Source organism: Coprinopsis cinerea, assembly GCF_000182895.1.
Source record: "Coprinopsis cinerea okayama7#130 chromosome 4 map unlocalized cont3.4, whole genome shotgun sequence".
In the NCBI taxonomy this organism is placed as follows: domain Eukaryota; kingdom Fungi; phylum Basidiomycota; class Agaricomycetes; order Agaricales; family Psathyrellaceae; genus Coprinopsis; species Coprinopsis cinerea.
Window position 1 is genome coordinate 213889 of NW_003307541.1, and position 20962 is coordinate 234850.

The window sequence follows — 20962 nt, forward strand, 5'->3', positions numbered from 1 at the left end:
TCAAGGCATTTGCCAAAGGAACAGCTGACTGGGGAATAGAATGCCAAATTATCCGATCAAGACCGTGTCTGAAGCGCCGAACTCGATTTCGACGTGCTTCATTGGTGTCGATGAAAAGTGTATCGGCGACGTAGTCGGAATAGCTGTTTCGCCCGAATCGCACAGATACCATCCACAACATGACCCACCACAGCGACTCAAGGTCATGTTGTAGATTCTGTGTGACCTGTATATCGGTTAAGTCGGGAGACAGGGTCCGAGGGGGGTCGGACTCGTCCTCGTTTTCGATTTCGATTGATTCTAGTTTCTGAGGAACTGGAGGCATGTAATGGTATAAATCGTGGGATAGCTCGGTAGCCATGAATATTGGTGTTCCCTGAAAGTAGAGTTGAAAGTGAGCATGGGAAGGGAATGAAAATGGAAGCTATAAACGCACGACTTTGCGATTGGACAAGACCTTCAGCTGGAGGAAACCTGGTGGCGTATTCCAGGTCAGAGAGCTTGACTTGCCAGCGTCCGTCCGCTTCCTGCAGGGCCAGTATATTACCTGCAGCTGTGTCTCTATGAATCCATCCCGAGCAGAACATCATCATCAAGGCTAAAAGTACATAAAAGTACAGCTCAGCGACACATTACAGTGGACCAGCATGAGACCTACCGTGCCAGGTTTGGGAAGCGACGTCCAGGACATCACCCAACGACGGAAGTTCGTCCAGCCGTTGACATTCATTTTGGAGGATATAAAAACATCGTCGTTGATATCTGAACAGCCTACAAAGTGTTGATGTGGTCTCGTCATCACCATACCCAGGCCAGGATGATCCACTCTCTACAGAACCGGGCTTGTCGTCAAAGAATAGCCTCCAATCGGGCTTATCAACAACTACTCCAGGCGCCATTGGTAGGAACCCTTTGCTTCGACTGCCGATATGGTGCTGCTGAATGACACAGAAGTAATTTTCAAAGTTGGCGAGAGCCTCGCCAAATTCGTTCTTATTGCTGTCCGGGAAGTCCACCAGAAGAGGATGAGAGCGCCAGTCGCCAGCAGCAAAAGCATGGATGTCGTGAAAAAGCTTTTGTTGGATATCATACTCTGTTTCAGCCTTTATATCGATCCATGCGTCCTTCAGAACGAGCTCTTTCGCACCCGGGACTGGATCCAGCACCCTTTCAGATGCAACCTGAACGACCCTCCAAACTCGGGTCGCCGAGTCAGCTAGGTGAGGCAGGCGATTGTCGTCAAGTAAGGGTGTCGCCATGTAGAATTCAGGCTCGAGTCCCGTCGGTTCATGAGGTGGCAGTTCGTACAGGTACGCTCGGTCTTGGTGCTCACGGCCGGCGATGAGCGTAATGCGTGGGTCGAATCCAACTTGCTCTTCCGTTGCACAGAAAAGCGACACCAGGACCTTAATAAGCGATTCAGGCTTCTGTAATGCATTTTGTATCAGTACAATGCTCTCATTTCCAGCATTGAGCATTCACGACTGACCTTGACAAAATTGAAGCGCCTCGCTTTCATAGAATGGGAGCGAGAGAAATACCAAACGGACGCGTATTGGCCTTCGACAGAGATCTAGCACGGGCTGCGTCAGACAAGGTTCCAGCACGACAACTACGGACGGACCTACACCGTAAACGAATGTTCGTCGAGCATCTTCGTTGAAGATATGATTAGCGGAAACGACAAGTTGAAGGTTATTCTACAATATTCGATGAGAAGCTGTTCGAGCTGAGGAGAGAAACTGAAGTCTACTCACCGAAGCAGCGTCATCGTGACATGTCCTGAGCACTATAGGAACGACTAAATCCGTCGAACAGAGCTCTCTACCAGGCTGGGGGATAGCCCCATCGAAATCCAATCTCGCAGAGACCATGCAGCCGTCAACCCTATACGCCATGCTTTTCCAAGGCCAGGGGTCCCCTTTTATCCATGGCTTGGAGCACAGCGCAATCCGAAACGGGTTGACCCTGGCCCCCATGTCCTTCAGGATCGCTCGCACGGCATCGCCTATGGCTGCCAAAGGAGCAAAAGCAAACCACCTCTCCTCCCGTTGATGCTCGTCGGCGTCATCCCGCTCTACACCGAACCCCTCTTCAAACCCAAAAAACCGGTAGGACTGCGTATCGCGGGTCTTTAAGAGGAGCCCCTCTCCCGCTAGGGCCTCCACCACTGAGTCGAGGTTCACGGAATCAGGAACAGGCGGGAAGTAGTGGGCGAAGAAAGGCTCGAAGGGGCACACGAATGTCTCGTCGATCATCGCCACCCCAATTCGCTCATTCACTCCTTCCCGATATCTCAGCCGCCTTGTCTCCTCCGAGAGTGGACAGCCACTGGTACATTGTCAATCAGTAAAACCGACAGCGAAGGCTTGGATTGTGGAACACCCACAATTCCGTCCAAGGGAGGAAGTCGACGTCCGAGTCATAACCATCATACTCGACATTTGAATCTGTTAAATTACCATTGCTGCCGAAGTCGGTGAGGATCTGTGTTATTAGTGAGCCCTGGAAGGCGCAGAAACCACGTACCTGTTGGTTGGGGAAGACAGGGCGGATTGTGTAGCTTCGCCTTCGCTGTCCGACATGGCTGTTGCAGCTAAAGTCAGAACTGGGAACGAGGCAACGATCCGCTGGGGCACGCCGCACGAACCAGGATGACGGTCCGGAGCGTGCATAGTGGCCGAAATGGCTGCATGTGATCGCATACCTTTCTAGTGATTGAACTCTGAAGTTCCGCTAATGGTACTACTGTCGCTCCCCACTTGTTCGTTTTCACCACATGTTCGTTTTCTCCGTTTCCGCTGCGCCTTTCGCCTCATAACTTGGTATACCGACATTTTCAGTAATTCTAAGCATGATAATGCACTTTAAGCCACGAAAAACGAAGGGGAATGGGTGAAAACGAACGGGAGGAAAATTCAGTGCCATCACATCCATCAGGAGCCATCAACTGAAAGGCGTGTACATACCCATTGGCTCTTACGCAGCGGAGTAGAGAAAAAACGATGGCCCATCACTATCAAAACGAACAAGTGGTGAAAACGAACAAGTGGGGAGCGACAGTAGTCGTTTAACTTGAACGAAGAGAACATCATCACGCGCGGTAAGAGCTCCTAATGGGCCAAAGTTCAAACTGCCAAGTTCGGCATGGTGGAGTGAACACCGTCAAAAATACCATCACATTCTTATCCGACATGCTCTATGAAGCTGCACTGTGCCGGAGGGACGAGACCAAATTTGTGTAGGTGCTCTATGCTTCAACCGCAGTGTCGCTGCTGCCACACGGACCAAAGAGGTTCAAGCGCTCGCATTTATGTAAGGCGGAGTTGATATGCCCACGGCAAAAACCGAGTCGGGGAGCACGATTCAATCGTCAGCTTGACCGTGACAGCCAAAGTTACCCTGACCAGATCTTCTAAGTGGTTACTATTGTACGATGGGGCCTCAAGGCCTCAAGGCCTCACATTCCAACACTATGTTTCACAGCAGGCCACTATCACTGCACCCTTCAAAATGGCTACGCGACGTCTTCTTGGCTGGTGGTCCAAGCTCGCAGACAATCCACCCCGCAGCCGCTGTGGCATTGACCTGTAACCTGGCGACGGCGGAGGATACAATGGACTTAAATCGCGCTCCTCGATTACTGTGGCCATACCCATACGAGTCCCATCCATTATGCCCCCACCATCGCGCCCGTTTCCACAATTCTGGGACCTCATAAATACCGTCCTCTCGCTGCTCTGTGGCTTCTTCAACCTCCTGGCTTCACCAACCTCCTGGAAATCATCCTCTCAGAGATCGACTACTACTAGTTGCCACCCGACCCACATGTCCTTCCCAAACACCCCCGTCGTCCCAGAATTTCCCGTTATCTATCTCAACGACAAGCCTATCACCTACGATTCCAACCTGGAGGTAATACCCAAATCGCCCCAGCCGGTAGAAACAATCTCCAGAAAGCCCGTCGCCTGGGTCGACCTGTTTCCAGAGCAGGCAGACGAGCTTCTCGCCTGGCAGATTATTGTCGGTCACAAGGATGCACCTCTGATGAGCGAAATCGACTTTTCCGAATGTCCGAGTGAATCCCTCGATGACGACGACGAGTTCGACTCTTCGTTCGACAGTCAGAAACGAGAAGGGGATGGACGATCATATTTCAGCGACGACTCGGACGACGACGAGGAGGAAACATCGATTATCTCTATAGTTCCGCAGACCGCTCTCGAGGAGGTTACATTGACTCGGAGCGAAGACGATATTGCGCGTGAAAACCAGCGACTTATTTTGCTCCTTGAAGATTATATCAAGGATCTTGGGATCAAGAATCAAAGGCCCAAGTCGTTTCAATTTGGTCCTCGTTCAAAGGTACGCCGGTCATCGGTCGTCGTTCAGCCCTCAACTAATTGCTTGGTTCAGTTTTTGAAGGCCAAATTGTAGCGAGGATCCCCCTCGTCTATGCTTTATGATGACCTTTATGTCGCAATCATCACGGACTGTATGACCTTTATTATGCCACTACTACTATGGACTACTATGATTATGCTCGAGAGCGCGCTGTGCGTCGCTTGTACAATAGTATCGTAATGAAATGCCGGGGGGAAATTGAATGGGTTAATACTGAAGGAATGCAAACAAGTAAACAGTTTCGCAGAGACCAGGTAAGGACAAAAGTTGAAGCAATGACAATACATGTCATGGGCACGTTGTTCACGTTAACATTTGTAACCTTCTCTTCCTTGTCCAAATCGATTCTTCTCCCCGCACTCTTCCACACCACAGCTCAAATTCCGCCGGTTCGTCTTGACCAAAATACAAAAAGCGCACCCGATTGTCCATGTTCTTTGCCAGATCCTGCGTCCTCTCGTCAGGCTCCGATGCCTTCCAAAAGTACGTGCAATTCACAATCTCGACCACCCTCTCCAATTTCGAAAGAATCTCCATTTCCCTCGTGAAGAATATACTGAGAGGCCTCGTGGACGACGAGAAATGGGTCAACGACGGGAACGCCTTGGTCGGGAAATCGGGGGCAAGGGTATCGTGCACGCGGAGATGGGTAATTTGGCGACAGAGCTGAAGCCCGGTTCCACAATTAGCCTGCGCTATATAGGACCAACAGTCCCAGTTGTCGAACAGCGTGAGCTCTCGAAGACGCCGGTGTCGTATTTCCCCTGGACCAAGCAGCCCGACGTTGTTGCATGGGGAGGTCAGCGAGTACGTCATGAGCAATGAAACGAGCACATAGCTCGAACACGCGAGAGATACAAGGTTGACGCATGGCGCTACAGCGTTAGCCACTTTCTCAGAGCGACCGGTGATCCATAAATGGTTCACCTGCTGTGCTAGGCTGGGATTGCTGGTGAAGGAGTCATGGAAGGACGTCAATCCATGGGCACCGATCCTGATGGGCACGTGTGGCAGACAGGGGTATCGAGTTAGGTTGCACAGGAGTCTACAGCTCAATAGGAGGCTGCGGTAGGTGTTCTGGGAATAGGCAGACGCCAGCGTCACAATTTCCAATAGGATTTCATGAGGTAGCATCTCCAGGAATAGACAGCGCAAAGTTCCTCGCTCCATTATCTGGTATGGTGACAGATTAGCCCTCAGACGGAAGGCATAAATGCTTCAGTAAACTCACTGATTCAAGATGAGCCCCGCTCTGCTAAGATGTGTAGGAGATTCCGCTATCTGGAGGTTTCGCCTATCGCCGTCGAAGGGAGACTGTCTCAACGTTCTCGACGACGATTGGACGATTACGATTTCTGTTTATCAAAGGCTTTCAAACCAAATAATGCAGACGCTCCACGCATTGCAAAATCGCGATAGGAATTCACTGCACTACTTAGAAACATACGAGGTACAAATCTCGAGCCACAGTAGTCCATAGGTAGTTCATAAAGACGGGACAAAACTACCCAGTCGTAGGCAAACGCTGAAAGAGCATGGAGAGGTATCGAAGACGTGATCATACATAGTGGATAGAGACATGAGACTGATAAGCAAGAAAGCATTGATAAATGACAAGGAAGGGAGAGATGGGGAGACATCGTTCCAGGATGAATGGATTGCGAGGTTCTGATACGAAAGGGAGCAACGCAGAAACGTCGTCAGAGTACCCAATGCAGAGACCCTTCGCCAATACATCCTATTGAATGAAACGAAAGAAGTAAAGCAGCAGTGATGAAAACCGTCGCGGGATGGTGGGACAGGGGTGTGGACAAGCCTGCTAGGATGGAGCTAAAAGGAACACAAGAGAAATGTTGAGAGGAAACCAATGGATAAGCGTTCACGATCGAAGCGGTGAAGATTGAAAGTGGTATCCGGGGACCTTGTACAGACCTGCTTGTGTTCCTGGCCATCCATGACCGTCAACACTTGCTTTAACTGGCCATGCGAAGAAGCCTCCACGCCGTGTCGGCTGTCGACGGGCGCCAGGAGACCGGAACATGGGCCAACGTTATCGAGACATGCTCTAAGAGTTGCAATTGGTTGCCTGTAGCGTGGAGGTCAGCATGGTCGACGATCCTAAAGTGGGATTGGCGTACCGATCGGTCCTGAGTTAAGAATCTGGGTCAAGCTTCTCGCCGCGGGCCAGGAGACGGACGGTCTTGCTGGGCTGAGCTACCATCTCCATCATGGTCATCACAGCAGGGGGACGTTCGACTAGTGCGTTGCCCGAAGGGCGGCGACGTCTCGCTCGATCGTCGTCCTCGACTGCACCGCGGCCTGGCATGGTAGGCTCCACCTCGAGGAGCTGAATGCCGGCACGACTAGCCCAGGCTGAGACGAGAGATCCAGACGACCTAGGCTCGTGTTTGTTGTGATGGTGTGGATTCGGGGCTGGAAGCGGAACTGGGGAGTCACTCTCGAGTCGCATCGTCGTCGTTTGAGGGGATACGTTCGGGGACGAGGAGAGCACAGCCAACACCATTTTGGGATTCTTGGGCGCGGCGCCGCTCAGTTCCTCGTTGACGTGTTCAGACTCCCATTTAGCACAGCAAATGACTCGTCGGACCCATTCCGGGCAGGTGGTGGCTTCTTTGACGGGAATAGTGTCCCACAAGACGAAAGCGTCGTCCCGTTGAACCCGGATGCGAGGGTTTGTTCCGACCTGGGCTTCGAGAATGCGAGAGGCGGCACGGGCGCGCTGGGCGAGCGAACTGTTCCCTTTCTTCAAGAGATCCAGAGTGTTGAGGGCTAGATATCAATTAGAGAGAAATCCACAGTCGTAATGGGAATTTACTTACCTTCAAGAGGAACAATAACGATCTCTTCCCTTCCCTCCCTGCACCACTTTTTGACCTTGTAAAGTGCGTGAACAAGGACGCTGGCGTCCACAACCACAACGTCGGCGTCCTTTGCTTCTTCGTCCGCCCTCTTCCTAGCTGTAGGGCTCACGCTGGTCATCCTGCGCTGCTCAGCCTCCCTCTGATTGGCTTTATCTCTGGTCCCGGGTGTGGTTGCAACAGGAGCTTCGCCCCTCTTTCTTGTGGGGGCCACTTTGGCGCCGGGTGAGTTCGGACCCCGCCTTGGTGAGTTAGAAGCAACATGGCCATTTGTCTGGCCATTTCGACGATCTCTCCAGTTTCCTGAGCCTGTCCCAGTCACGGATTTCTCGAGCTGCTCGACCTGGTGGTTGAGAAACGCAGCCCCGAGTGCCCGAGACATGGCTAGTTTGTTACTGGCGATATTGACCTATTTAAACGGCCAAGTCAGTATCTTTTTGAGTTCCAAAGAGCCATACAGACTCACCTTTGCGTCTGGCATGGGTTTCTAGCTGTTTATGCTGTTCTGTGCGGTGTGTACCTGGTCAAGTTGCATCGGTTTGGCTGGTTCTGTAAAAGGCCGGCTGACTAAGCACCTTCCTCTTTGGAACTTCACTGGGGCGCTGAGCAGCTGGGTGAGGTTCGGAAAGGCGAGGAAGTTGAAGGCTTCAATGAAGGACAATATACAGCAGTAATAGTGCGAGGTACTCTGAGAAAACGCAGATTGCTCTGGCAGCGTCTAAACGAACGCAGTGACCCCACAAGGAACCGGTGGAATATCTGTCCCGAGGGGAGGAGTTGGCCGAAGGGGGCCAATCAGGGCCACGGAATAGCACAGAACTCTCATATGAGATGCGCGAAACATGCCAAACGACATCTGTCAATGGTTTATGACATGAGCTTGCCATTTAGTCTTCGTACAGAGGGGTGCTTAAAATCCCGAAGTATAAAAAGTTGTCAAGATGGAACATAAGTACCATCGAGGGAATATCAGAAGGTTTCCATGAGCCGGTATATTCAATCTCTCAAAACTCCTAGATATTGAAGATTATGGCAACTCTGAACTTGGAAGCGAGCGCCCGATAAGCGCCCGTCCCCGAGATCACGCAGAGCGCGGCCTCAGGTTCGACAGGGATGAAGGAGGCCAGGGATGTCAGGAATGGAGTTTATAGAACCTATAACTGGCCTGGTGGATATATATCCCCTCTCTATTGACCTCACTAGAGTGCATTGTTTCGTGAACTGTGCCATATCGACCGCCTCGCGTCCCCTGGGCCACCACCCCTGTATGTGGGAACTGTTCACTGATGGCATCATGTACCCCTGATGGCCGAATGCTTTCCAACATTGGCCACTGTCTTCCTTGCCCTGCAGCGACAGGGTAACGGCGGGAACGAACCGAAGAACAGATATCTGTTCACAAACCCCCAATCAGCAAGTAAGTGCAAACGCGAAACGACCGCCTCCGAAATGCAGACTGCACGCATAGGGGAATCCGTTCCTAATACTACTAATAGGTATGTGGCACATTGCCACTCTAAACTTCTGCCTATATAACCCTTTGTCCAGCAGAACCACCGCAACAGATTTATACTCTGTCTCTGCCGAGAGCCAGACAGGCGAGTCGTATGACGCGTCTGCTGGCATTATTGGTTTCCAAATCGACACGTTCTGCGAATATTACCTTCCACCAATTCGCGAAGGTTGGCAAGTGTTTGACCAGGTCATAGCAACCTTGATCGAAACTGGTACTCTGGTACCTCTCTCGGACAAGGACTTTCCTGGACGTCCGAATTATCAGTTCAAGGATCTTGAACGTTCTCGTAGCTCATATGACTTGCGACTAAACGAGGGCACACCTCAAGGTCATACTGCCGCATTGGACGAGAAGACACATCTTACCGCAATAGGACGCGTTTTCAACGCTGTTCGAGATATCTTACAGAAGGATGCAGGTGTCTCTGTTAATGAATACTCCATGGCGGTGTGTCCTGGTACCCATCTCGAGGCTGGCACGCACGACGTCAGCTTCAGGATTGAGGCCTATATCACAAATATCGGGGTTGCCGACGGGAAATGGCAAACCCTAAACGGAAGACTCGATTCCACCAACATCACCATTCCCCTGGAATGTAATATCGACGACGACAAGGATAAGGACCTGGTAGGTTTCTGGTTATTGTGGTTTCCCGTCATGTATGTTCATTGAACCTGCCACTAGAATTGGCTTAAGCTGGTTGCCACCGCGAACCATATCATGAACGTCGACGCAAGGCGAATGTTTATGTATGGTGTACGTCGATCTTCCTCATTTCCGCTCAATCTGTTCGGCTGACACATAGCAGATCACCATTGAGGGCCACCACGTTTCCCTGTGGTATTTCTCGCGTTCCCACACCGTCAAAGCAGAGTCCTTCAGCTTAATTGAGGTGAGATACTCTTTCACTGGCACTACGTTCGGATCTGACCTTTCCCCACCAGCGCCCCGACATCCTCGTCAAGATCTTCATTTCATTGGCGTGTGCCACTAACGAAGAACTGGGCTTCGATCCTCATATCACCCTGTTATCAGAACAGAAGTATCTTTATGAGCTCCCTCCAAACAGCGCGGACAGACCAGAGCCCATGTTCTTCATGACCACGGATACGGTCCACGAAAAGCCTTCCCTTCGAATTTCGGGACGCTGCACGCGGGTCTGGAAGGTTGTAGAGGTAATTTCGAAGGACAAACTGGAACAGAAACCCGGGACCAGCGAGATGGTACTGAAAGACACCTGGGCCGACGAGGACGTTGACACGGAGGACAAAATCCAAGCGAAACTCTTCCAAGACATCGAAACCTTTTCCAAGACCAAAAAATGGAAATCGCACCCCCTTCTTGCGGGACTTCGCAAATTCCACAAGTCTGAGATGAAGTCCTTTGGGGATGCTCTGCAGGATTTCAGAAATTACTTCTCGTGTATCCTACACGCTCACGCTAAGGGGCCCACCAAATCGGTCGTCGCGGAAGCCAGGTCCAGCCAGGACACTCCCAGCAAGCGCCGCTGCTTCTATGTTTTCGAGCATGTATGTGTGCAAGTGAGCCACCTCCCTACCCTTGGAGACGCTCTAGACGTCATCCGTCAGGCTTATTTCGGTAAGTACTCACGTTCTATACTGTAAGTCCGAACCCGATTATGACCCACTTCGATGTACAGCCCTGCTTTTGAAGTTTTGTGCCGGATGGATCCACAGGGATATCAGTGATGGCAATGTACTGGCCTTCAAGCAACCAGACGGTAGTTGGCAAGTCAAACTCAGCGATCTGGAATATGCCAAACGTTTTCCACCAAAAGATTCATGTGAAGCAAGCTCGGAACCTAAAGTAGTGCGTGACTTTTTTTCTTTACTACTGTTTCCCTCCTAACCCAAATGCCACAATAGGGAACGCCTCATTTCATGGCCCACGAAATCCAGCTATCGCGCTCACTTTTCCGTCGCCGCCTTATCGAAAGGATTATCCTGGCCCCCCAAAGCGACTCCGACTCCGATTCTGAGAGCGAGAGCAAGGAAGACACACAGGAAACGAAAGCTACAGAGAACAACGAACTCATGCCTATCGACACTCCCGTCACGCACAACTACGAGCATGACTTGGAATCGATATGGTGGCTTGTATTGTGGCTTATCACCATGCGAGTCGACCACGAACCGTCGTACACCGCCGCCGATGATATATTCACAGGAACTGTGCCCCCTTCGGCAGAGCGAATCACGGCGTTCATTGGTGGACTTCCCCGTGAGCTCAAAGAGTCCTTGCATCCCGACCTCCAATCTCTCTTCCACCCACTGGAATCATTCCGCCAAAGGCTCGTTGCAGGATATGAAGATCGACACCCAGACAACTTGTATCATCCTCAGCACTACAGCCCCGAATGTGCAGCGTTCGCAGCCTTCTGGAAGGAGATCAAGCGAGGTGGGGATCAATGGAGAAAGGTTGAGTTGAAAAGCCCCTCTTGGATGGCCCCACGTCCTCCTACCACCTTTACGACGGGCCATATGTCAAATGACTCCTCGAATTCAAGCGAGCGCAGCAAATCTGGCCTCATGAAACGGAAATCCATCCATCAACAAATGATCGACGAAGCACACGGCAGCGGTTTCTTCGTCGACGACGAAGATGTCACCGAGGAGCAGCCTTTCAAGAAGTCGCGCCGCCACTGACCCGCTAGAGTACCCCACCTGATAATACACTGTACATTCAATCATACTGGAAGAAAGGCGAATGCCTAGTCATAGCAGATACCGTAGGTTTTCAGCCAAACGAGTTTGTTTTCTCTATTAGACGCCCAGGAACCTCGAATCTGCTGCGAGCGATCAAGCCTTTAAATTGTTGACCACTCACCGAATACCCGATAGCCTCTAGCAGGAAGGCGTTAAATCTTTCATATACTGTACAGGCGGTTAATAGTGGTCCCTGGACGACAAAACACAGACAAAGTTTTTATCTAGTGAAGAGCCTCGTCAATGCAATGAGGTATCGTAAAGTTCGTGGGGGTGGGGTATCGATAAAACAGGGCGAATGGCTGAAGATTGTCATTCCCCATATAAATCACATAGAAACTGCTAACATCAAATGTACATGTGAGCTCGTTGACGATAAACGAGAGATACTTGGAGACTCACCAAAAATCGTATATCATGAAGTCCGTGAGGGTGCGATCACAGACTCAGGCTCAGCCGTCAGCGTTGGCCCGTGTGCAGTATCCAACGTAGGCCGTCGATACGGCGGAGGCAGTGAAGAGCGATCGCGGTCCACTCCACCCATCCTCGAGCTCGAGCTCGCGCTCGCATCTCCAGCAACCCCACCGTCAGACTCAGAATACGTAGGAGACCTCTCCGGCTGCTCCATCAATTCCGCAATCCTCCTCCGAAGCTCCTTCACGGTTACATTCACTTCTTCCGAGGTCGGTTGTGGCCGAGGTTCTAAAGACGCTGATGATGGAGGACTGGAAGAGGAGGTGATTTCGTCTATCCGATCCAGGAGCGTTTGGATTTCGAGCATACGCTCGTATAGGGATGCACGCTGAGGGTGAGTGTGGTGGGAAGCTGATGATGGTGATGACGAGGATTCGCCGTGGCCGTTGGAAGACCCAGGTCGTGAAGGCACCGACGAGGCGTACGACGTTGAAACGAAAGAGCTCGGCCGTGAGTCAGGCCAATGTGCCGAACCCGCCAACGAGATAACGATCGAGGGAGCCCGCGAAGACATAGGCGAGGATGGAGGTTCCATAAGGCTCGCAATCGACTCTCTCAGTCGATTGGCCTTGCAATACTCGGGAGAGCCAACTGGGTATCCCTCAATTGGGGCCGCAGCGTTAAGCCTTTTGAGGTCCCCGACCAGCCGCTGAGTTCGCCGCATCTTTTCGTACGTCGTCAGCGTCTCCACCTCCTCCGCCGAGCCTTCTGTTGACGATGGATGAGGGCTGCTCTCTGGTGGCGCTTCGGTTGGCAGGATTGGTACGGGAAGAGTGACAGCCTTGGCTATCGACCTGATAAGCTCGAAGGCCGCAGGTACGTCGTATTCGGCGTCGAATTCCTCCACCAACTTTCCATCGCTGTGTTCACCATACGAAGGAGGTGGATCGGCGAGGATTTCGGGATCCGGTCTATTATTCACCGAGCGTGCACTTCCTCGCCTCCGGAGAGCTATTGGTCGGCTATTCGCGGTAGCGGAAGCTGTTTCACGATCGAGTTGCCGAGACTCTAGGGTTGGAAGTGGTTTGTTAGAAAGAACCATGCGTAAGAACATTGCACTGTACGGCTTACTGAGTGAATACAGAATCACGGCGGCGATGACGAAAACAACGAGCACCACGATTGCGACTATCGCCAACACTGGCGGGTTCCGGTCGTTGGAATAATTTGACGACATCCAGAGAGGGAAATGTTAGGAATGTGCGCGTCGAAGCACCGGAATACCTTATAAACATGAGGGTCCAGCGATTGCTTCGGAATCTAAAACAAAGTGCTGTAAAGTCTTCACCTTCAACGCCGGAGAGAATAGATGGCACCAGGTTCTCAGAACCAAAGGTTTACAGCTTTTTCGCCTGTTCAAGGGCGCAACGTCTAAAAGGAGATTTGTAGCTGCCGTTAGTATGATAATCACGATAGACCGTGATAAAACGGACTCACTGCCTTCATTGATAGTGGAAAAGGATAAGGACAACGTCGCTAGACTAGAGTGTCTGATCGTTTCGCACATCTTACCTCGAGAACCCCAAGCGGGTCAGATACCACTTCACTAGTCAATCCTTAGCACAGAGGCATTATTGTACAAGTGCTTGAGTTTGGCCTGCCAGTGTCCCCTCATCCCTGACGTTCGGGCGCTCGATGGAGATCAATGCACCCTGAAACATGGAGGCAGACTCTTTCGTCAATGCTGTGGAGGAAACATCAGTAATGCGGTGCTAGTTGCCGATACTATCGTTGACTCACCACGTTATCTCCCTTGGGGGTACGCGCAGCACATTGTCCAGCCAACATGAGCCTGAGGAAAGCATGGTTACGTGTGCGAGACCCTACCGCGTCCCGGAACACGTGCTGTAGCCCGTCGCTCACACCGTCCTCGAGTCTAAAGTTCCAGCCAGGAGAGTGCATTACTGCTGGCTGAAGTCCAGACTCGAGGAGGGTGTATGTAATGCGACGCTTGAATTCCCCCAGTGGGAGGGAAAAATACAAATCCTTGAATCGAAATCGACAAGGGAGAAGAAAACGTCCGTGAATGAATAAATGGTTATGCATAACACTGGTCAGAAATGATCAAAGATGTCATTAATCTAGAGAGTCGTAACGGATGCAAAGCAAAAGAAGAAGAAAAAGGCATGCGATCAGGACATAGGCGGGGGTCCACCCTGCCCACCATTATTCCGCTTCCAGATATCATAGCACTCCAGCGTCACGCTGGCCAAGAATCCCGCCGTACACTGCTCTCCCTCGATCCAATACTGGACCATGTTCGGCAGATCCTCCAACCCTCCTTCTCCCTGCGCCACCAACTGCATCTTCATCGAGTCCTCCCCCTTAACAGGCTGGAAGATGAACGCGGCGTTCACGTCGTACATCGACGTCACCCGAACCTGGCCGTTGGGATAGAAGGCAAACTTGAGACCAAGGATGGCAGCAATCGCGTCCTTGAACTCGGCAGACTTGGCAATGAAAACTTCCCTCAGCCTAAGCAACCTCTTCTCCTTCTGCTCGACCAGTTCCTCGAGAGCCAGCTTCTCCGCCTTGAGCTGGTCGTAGCTCTCCTTCGGGAGGGCCTCCTCCTGACTGCTGTCTGCAGCAACAGCGCGACCTGCCTCGAGTTCTTTCAGCCGCTGGATGAGGGCGTCGTTCTCGGCCCTGATGCGGTCCATCGTGGCTTGTCGAAGGTCGACCCATTCCTGGTCAGGGTTCTCCTTCATGCAGAGCACTCGTGTCTTGGGAGGTACGTGGCGGCCGCCGGCAATCTCGCCGGACAGGTCGAATAGCTCCTGCTCAAGCTTGTCGATCTTCTCGAGGTGCTCCTTGATTTCGGCCTCGTGCTCTTCAATAGCTAGAGAACAGTTAGCCCGCGCCATTAGCAGTAGATCATGACTTACTCTGTCGCAAGGCAGCCTTTTCCTTCTCCATTTTCTCTAGCTCTTCGTTTGAGACGAGCGATGATGAAGCTTGAGCAGCCTGAAGCTCTTCCACGTCATTCGACAGCTGTACGTTGATCGCCTTGTATTCTTCGAGCAGGCTCTCCAGTTCCTCCATCTTCTGAGCTTTCGCTTCGTCAACCGAGGGCGGGTTTTCCAGAAACTCTTCCTCTGCTTTGAAGCTCGCCTGCGACAATGTCAATCCTTGGTCAGGTAAGCGATGGATGAACATACCAGCAGTGCCTGCAGATACTGCACCTCTCGCTCAGCGAGAAGTTTTGCCGAGTCCTTGCGAGCCAGGTCCTGCTTGATGGAATTCAGCTGTTCCTCCAAAGACTGGATCTTCTGCTGAGACACAGCCTCCTGCTTTTCGAGGTGGGCAGCCTCGACCTCGCGTTGGCGGAGAGATGCCACGGTAGCACCGTGCTCCTCCATCAGTCGTGCGTGAGCCAGTCGTAGCTCAGTCAGATTCTGGGAGACAGCAGCAGACGCAGCCTTGCTTTCCCCGCTCTCCTTGCTCGCCCTGGAAGAACGTTAACACGTTTCAGTGGGAACAACAACAGTACATACCATTCCTCTCGTTCCCGTCGTGCTGCTTCGACCTCAGCTTCCAGTCTAACGACCTTCTCTCGAAGCTCGTCGAGAACGGTTAGTTTGAGTTCCAAGCCACGTTTCTCCTCCCTGAGGACTTCGATGTTGGTGTTTCTTTCCCGCAGATAGGTGAGCTCCGACGATAGTTTCGCGTTGGTGGATTCCAGAGTCCGGAGGTAACTGGCCTGGCGCTGTAGTTCTTCCCGAATGATGACCATGCTTTCCTGCTCCGCTCCAGAGTGAACGAGGGTGTCTTGCTGCGCGTCCAGGTCGTCATATCGAGCTTGAAGGTCGGCCAGTCTTCGATCACGTTCGTCAGCCATCTGCTGAGCCTGCGACAGCTCGTCTTGAAGCAGGTCAACTCGGTGGTTCAGTGTCGTAATCTGAGCTTTCTGAGACGCGATAGTCTGGCTTGTGCTGCGTCCCAGGGCAGAATGAGTATCCTGAAGATCAGCATATTCTTCTCTGAGGGTCGTCAAGGACGTTCTCAGGTTACGAATGTCGCTGTCTGCTTTGCGCTAAAGGCTCTGTCGGTTCTTTCACAACGACTGGAATATAACGAGGACACACCTGGGCTTCATCGTGGGCCTCTCGTTCCCTTTCTTTCTCTTCACGCTCTTCCTTTTCGCGGTCGGCAAACCATCGTCGGTCTCGTTCGAGACGTTCGATGAGCAACTCCTTTTCACGAAGTTTGGCCTCGAGCTCGGCGTTGGCGGTCTGGGCAGCGAGCAGCTGTCGCTCGAGGTTAGCATGCGATATCGTCGAATTGAAAACCTGAGTTCGCTGCTGCCGTTTGGCAGTCGACAATTGTGGGTCTAAGAACAGTTTCAGTGATCAGGTCATTGCCGTCGACGACGACCATGGCGGTCGACATCGTGAAGACAAAGACTCACCTCGTTCCAGTTCTGCAGCCAAGGAATCGCGTTTCGCCGCGGTCGACCGCGCAGATTTCGGGTCAAAACGAAGTTTTGACAACGGCGTTTTGAAGTTTTCGCCGCTCATGGTCGTCGTCGTTGTCGTAGTCGACGAAAGATCATCGAACGGTGACGGTCAGGGTCTCAAGAACGTTGTTGTGGTCGTGGTCGACGGTCAAGAGGCGTGGGAATCTAATTTGGGCGGCGCGTAACAGTTGTCTGCCGTACTGTGTGTCGTCGACACAGTTGCTTTTCGACCGCCACCACCGCCGACGCTGCCCATGGACTTTGACGACGAGGACCTCACTCCGTACGAGTACAGCGACGATGACGAGACCTACACGACGTCGCAGAAGCCGAAAAAAGCCAAAAAAGACCCATCAACCTATACAATCCGGCACACGTTGAGCGCGCCTCGAGCGACGACATACGCTGCTAAGGCTCTATACGGTTAGTTTTCTGGTTCTGAAGCGGCGGAAAAACTGACTGGAACGCTGTAGATCAGATGCATAGCCAGGAAATCAACTTAGACGCCGAATACCAGCGCGGTGAGCACAGATTTCGTTGGAATTCATGACTTTTATTAACCTCGAATTTCGCTAGATGTTGTCTGGCCAGATGCGAAGCAAATAAGTCTTATAGACTCTATATATCGCAATTTCTATGTGCCTCCAGTTATATTTGCGACCAAGACGCACGATGACGGCTCAGAGACCAAAATCTGCATCGACGGAAAGCAGAGGCTGACCTCGATAAGGAGATTCATGGATGGCCTCGTACGTGTCACTATTGACCCAGTGAAGGACCCAGTTACTGACTAACCGTCACAGATTCCTCGTAAGTCGCCTGCAAGACTCCAAGCGTTGCATTGCTGACTAGAGACGCTGGGAACAGATAGAGACCCGTGAGCAGCTATGGCGCAGTTTCTGGAGCTCCTTACTGATACATTCTGAAGGATAACCATGGAGAAATGGTGGTACAAAGATGACCCAACCGAGAAGAAGGCGAGGAACGTCCTTCCAGAGAAGACACGCCGTATCTTTGAAGGTAAACAGATTGTCTGTGTCGAGTACCAGAACATCACAGAGAACGACGAACGTGATATCTTCAAGGTATGACCAAGGCTACCTGCGTGTGTCCGCCGTACTGATCTGCATAACTGCAGCGCGTGCAACTGGGCATGGCGCTCACCCCTGCCGAGAAGTTGCAGGTCATCAATACCCCACGAGCGGCCTTCATCCGAGACCTCCAAAACGAACATGTCAAGGACGGCGGCTTATCATCCGCGTATCTGGAATGGGACAGCAGCCGCGGCGGCGACTTCCGCTGTCTTGCCCAAGCTCTCTGGTGCATCGAGAAGTACGGCCCCAACTTGAAGAACGCTGGCTCAATCAGCCAGTTAGAAAAATGGCTGACCTCGGAAACCGAACTTGACGAAGATTTCGAAGAAAAGGCGACGGATACTTACCGCATCTTCTCGGAACTGGTCCAGGACCCCAAGCTGGGGAAGGTGTTCAAGAAACCGACGAAAGTCTCGCCGATAGAGTTTATCCTGATCAGCCTACTCATCGCGGTGCATAGGACCAGCCTCTCGATGGGCCAGCTCTCGAGCGCAATTGGGACCATGCGGACCCTGGTACGCAAAGAACACGTCGATATCCGAATGAACAACCGCGTCGCCAAAACCATGCTGGACTACATCCGGACGGTCAAGCGTAGCGATTTCGACCAGGATTCAGAACCTGTGGCAGCGGCACCAGCCAAAGGCAAGGGCAAAACCAAAGCACCGGCCAAGCCAAAGTCGAAACGAAAGCGCGAATCGGGGAGCAACAACGAGAGCGACGAGGACTACGCCGAAGGACCGGCCAAGGCCAAACCTAAGAAATCCAAACCTGCACCAACCCCCAAAAAGGTGCCCCCACCACCTCCCATGAAGAAGGAACCACCACCCTCATTTCCTTCGCTGCCATCTTCGAGTGGGAGCAGTCGATTAGCTGCGCTCCGCGAGACGGCGCGAGTTAGCACACCGCCATCCTTACCTTCCCTTCCCACCACCAGTCAAACACGCCAATCATCTGTCTCCTCCAATCCTCCAACACCGCAACTGCCTTCCCCTGGTCAACGCTTCACGTTCCCTTCATCACTGAGTGCCGTCACTGGCCCCCAAAGCCACAGTGTGCTACAGGGGCAGATGCAGCAACAGCCATACTATTCCCAACAGCAACCCCAGCATTCGCCTTACACATACAACCCTACTGGAGGTTCGGGCTCGACAGCGACAGCGAATGGATACCCAGCCGCGACACGATACGTGACAGGTGGGCAGCCGCCACCTAACCCGCCATCGAGAGGAAACAGCTATAGTGGGAGCGGCAATTGGGGCTCGTGGCGTTAATGGCTCGTAGGAGAGCTTCTGTGTATATTAGAGCGATGGATACTTCCCGATATGTTTCTGCACGTCCATACCGATTTCCTTTAGTGATGTGTGTTCTCTATTTAGAACGCTTTCGTATTCCCTGTATGTTTTCATCTACGTTTCTCCTCCCGCCGTAGATTAGTTATCCAGTGTCTTATTTCATATACTCCTTATCTCGAGGTTGGGCAGACAGCTTGCTGAGAATGAGTTTCATCGTTAGCCCCTCGTCATGTCGATGACAAACACCATTGACCATATCAACTGCGGCCGCAATTTCGATTCCCATAAATCTCTGCCGAGCCGTGTGTTTTGCGTGTGTGTTTCGCGTGCCTGAAACCTTATTAGCTGACGCTCTTTCACCAGTCGCGACCTCTTCTCCCCAGAACCACGATACCCCTGGAAGACACCCATATCTTCAATGTCGACTGCTCTAGTCTCAAACAACCCTCCAAAGAGACAGAACAAGGGTTCCAGTGATTCGAAACCCGACCACTGGGTCGACACTGCCGGAACCTCATTCACGAACCCTTGGCCGAGCTGGAGGTATACAACAAAATGGGAGAGATTCAAGGTGAGCTGCTTGGCCCCTCGATCCCAAACATACCGTCTCTGACTCCAACAATTACTTTCCTCGACCCATATTGCACCCCAACGCGCGACCTGTACTGTTACTGTAGCTCTTCAAAGAAGCTATAACATGGAAGAACCCTGACCCAAAGAGGGTGGAGACCGAAATGCCTACGCAAACCCCGACCTGGGGGTACGACGCCAACGGCGCCGCGCAGGAGGGCGCGAGCGACAAGATTAAAACCACATGGCTGGGACATGCCTGTTTCCTCGTGGAATTCCCTAACCGGACTCATCCTGCCCCTGGGCCTGCCGCGGGGGGCGAGGATTCCAAGGGTTTGAACCGTGGTTTGAGGATCCTCTTCGACCCTGTCTTCAGCAATAGGTGCTCGCCTAGCCAGCTGATAGGACCCAAGCGGTTTACTCGTGGGTGTTATGCTTGAATGGTGTGGACGCCGGCTGACTTGGATCATAGCACCCCCTTGCAAACTCGAGGAGCTACCGGACATTGATGCCATAGTTATCTCGGTACGATAACCCTTGATTTGGCTTTTTCGTTGGGCGCTAATTATCACGTTTCAGCACGACCACTACGACCAGTAAGTCCCACTGTCTTTCAGTTCAACCCGCACACCAACGAACATCTCGCCACAGCTTGGACGTTCATTCCATTCGCACGCTCGCACATGGACCCTCTTCCCCGCACATCTTCGCGCCCCTAGGCAACGGGCCCTTCTTCCAGTCTCTCGGGATTCCCGAATCCAGAACACACATCATGGACTGGTGGGACTCCAAGCGGCTCGAGGTCAAGACCTCCGCAGACGCCTCTCTAGCCGTCGACATCACCTGCACACCAGCGCAGCACTTTAGCGGACGAACCTTCTCGGCGTATTACACGACTCTATGGGCCAGCTGGTCCGTGGAAGAGGTCGTCCCGCCCACGGCCGCCGCGGCGACCCCCGTGAAGCTCTTCTTTGGCGGAGACACGGGTTACAGGAGTGTCATGGACCACCAGAAGGAGGACGAAGTGCCCGTTTGCCCGGCGTTCAAGGAGATTGGAGAAGTGTTTGGAGGGTTTGATCTGGCCCTCATCCCTATCGGGTATGTTGTAAAGCCCGTCGTCTTGGAAGCATGTTCTGACCCGCCGTAGTGCCTACCTTCCCCGGCAGTTCATGTCACCCATCCACTGTGCCCCACAGGATAGCGTTCGGCTCTTCAAGGATATCCAGGCGAAGAAGGCCCTCGGCATGCACTGGGGGTATGCGTCAAGTCCCACTAGCCATTTCTTTTGCTAATTCTCCACTTCAGGGCCTGGGTTCTGACCTCGGAAGACATCCTCGAGCCACCGAAACGGCTTAAAGAAGAGTGCAGGAAACTAGGCATCAACGAAGAGGACTTTACCGTATGTGATATTGGCCAGACTCTGTTCTTCTGATATTATTTATCTGGACATCTCGGAGTGCGACGCACACAATGGACTACGATATCGATTCGTGCTGCAATTACCATAAGATTCGGATTTTGGAAAAGTAAATATGCAAAGGGAGTACT

The 20962-nt window shown here is 52.2% G+C and overlaps 8 protein-coding genes across 8 annotated transcripts; 4 read left to right on the forward strand and 4 right to left on the reverse strand.

Moving 5' to 3' along the window:
• Positions 1–632: 632 nt before the first annotated feature.
• On the reverse strand, positions 633–2675 carry CC1G_02609 (other/FunK1 protein kinase; the record flags this gene model as incomplete). The annotated part of the gene is made up of 7 exons (XM_001840094.2): positions 633–1427; positions 1490–1573; positions 1629–1700; positions 1758–2331; positions 2390–2467; positions 2530–2596; positions 2651–2675. The coding sequence occupies 7 exons, from the start codon at positions 2673–2675 to the stop codon at positions 633–635; spliced, it is 1695 nt and encodes a 564-aa protein (XP_001840146.2).
• Positions 2676–3828: 1153 nt separating this feature from the next.
• Positions 3829–4437, forward strand: CC1G_02610 (hypothetical protein; the record flags this gene model as incomplete). Its single annotated transcript, XM_001840095.1, has 2 exons — positions 3829–4365; positions 4417–4437. The coding sequence occupies 2 exons, from the start codon at positions 3829–3831 to the stop codon at positions 4435–4437; spliced, it is 558 nt and encodes a 185-aa protein (XP_001840147.1).
• Positions 4438–6556: 2119 nt separating this feature from the next.
• CC1G_02611 (hypothetical protein) lies at positions 6557–7781 on the reverse strand (the record flags this gene model as incomplete). Its single annotated transcript, XM_001840096.2, has 3 exons — positions 7750–7781; positions 7245–7692; positions 6557–7194 (listed from the first exon to the last, which is right to left on the reverse strand). Exons 1-3 carry the CDS (start codon positions 7762–7764, stop codon positions 6557–6559), a joined length of 1101 nt encoding a protein of 366 aa, XP_001840148.1. The 5' UTR covers positions 7765–7781.
• An 807-nt stretch (positions 7782–8588) lies between these two features.
• On the forward strand, positions 8589–11465 carry CC1G_02612 (other/FunK1 protein kinase; the record flags this gene model as incomplete). The annotated part of the gene is made up of 8 exons (XM_001840097.2): positions 8589–8700; positions 8752–8779; positions 8832–9426; positions 9484–9555; positions 9608–9691; positions 9744–10398; positions 10460–10629; positions 10686–11465. 8 exons carry the CDS (start codon positions 8589–8591, stop codon positions 11463–11465), a joined length of 2496 nt encoding a protein of 831 aa, XP_001840149.2.
• A 475-nt stretch (positions 11466–11940) lies between these two features.
• Positions 11941–13176, reverse strand: CC1G_02613 (hypothetical protein; the record flags this gene model as incomplete). The annotated part of the gene is made up of 2 exons (XM_001840098.2): positions 11941–13007; positions 13071–13176. 2 exons carry the CDS (start codon positions 13174–13176, stop codon positions 11941–11943), a joined length of 1173 nt encoding a protein of 390 aa, XP_001840150.2.
• Positions 13177–14131: 955 nt separating this feature from the next.
• CC1G_02614 (hypothetical protein) lies at positions 14132–16516 on the reverse strand (the record flags this gene model as incomplete). The annotated part of the gene is made up of 6 exons (XM_001840099.1): positions 14132–14838; positions 14885–15110; positions 15158–15446; positions 15494–16032; positions 16085–16329; positions 16408–16516. The coding sequence occupies 6 exons, from the start codon at positions 16514–16516 to the stop codon at positions 14132–14134; spliced, it is 2115 nt and encodes a 704-aa protein (XP_001840151.1).
• Positions 16517–17390: 874 nt separating this feature from the next.
• Positions 17391–19023, forward strand: CC1G_02615 (hypothetical protein; the record flags this gene model as incomplete). Its single annotated transcript, XM_001840100.2, has 2 exons — positions 17391–17540; positions 17594–19023. The coding sequence occupies 2 exons, from the start codon at positions 17391–17393 to the stop codon at positions 18821–18823; spliced, it is 1380 nt and encodes a 459-aa protein (XP_001840152.2). The 3' UTR covers positions 18824–19023.
• Positions 19024–19249: 226 nt separating this feature from the next.
• On the forward strand, positions 19250–20846 carry CC1G_02616 (N-acyl-phosphatidylethanolamine-hydrolyzing phospholipase D; the record flags this gene model as incomplete). Its single annotated transcript, XM_001840101.2, has 7 exons — positions 19250–19415; positions 19522–19837; positions 19887–19939; positions 19994–20010; positions 20066–20512; positions 20562–20669; positions 20720–20846. The coding sequence occupies exons 1-7, from the start codon at positions 19263–19265 to the stop codon at positions 20844–20846; spliced, it is 1221 nt and encodes a 406-aa protein (XP_001840153.1). The 5' UTR covers positions 19250–19262.
• Positions 20847–20962: the final 116 nt, after the last annotated feature.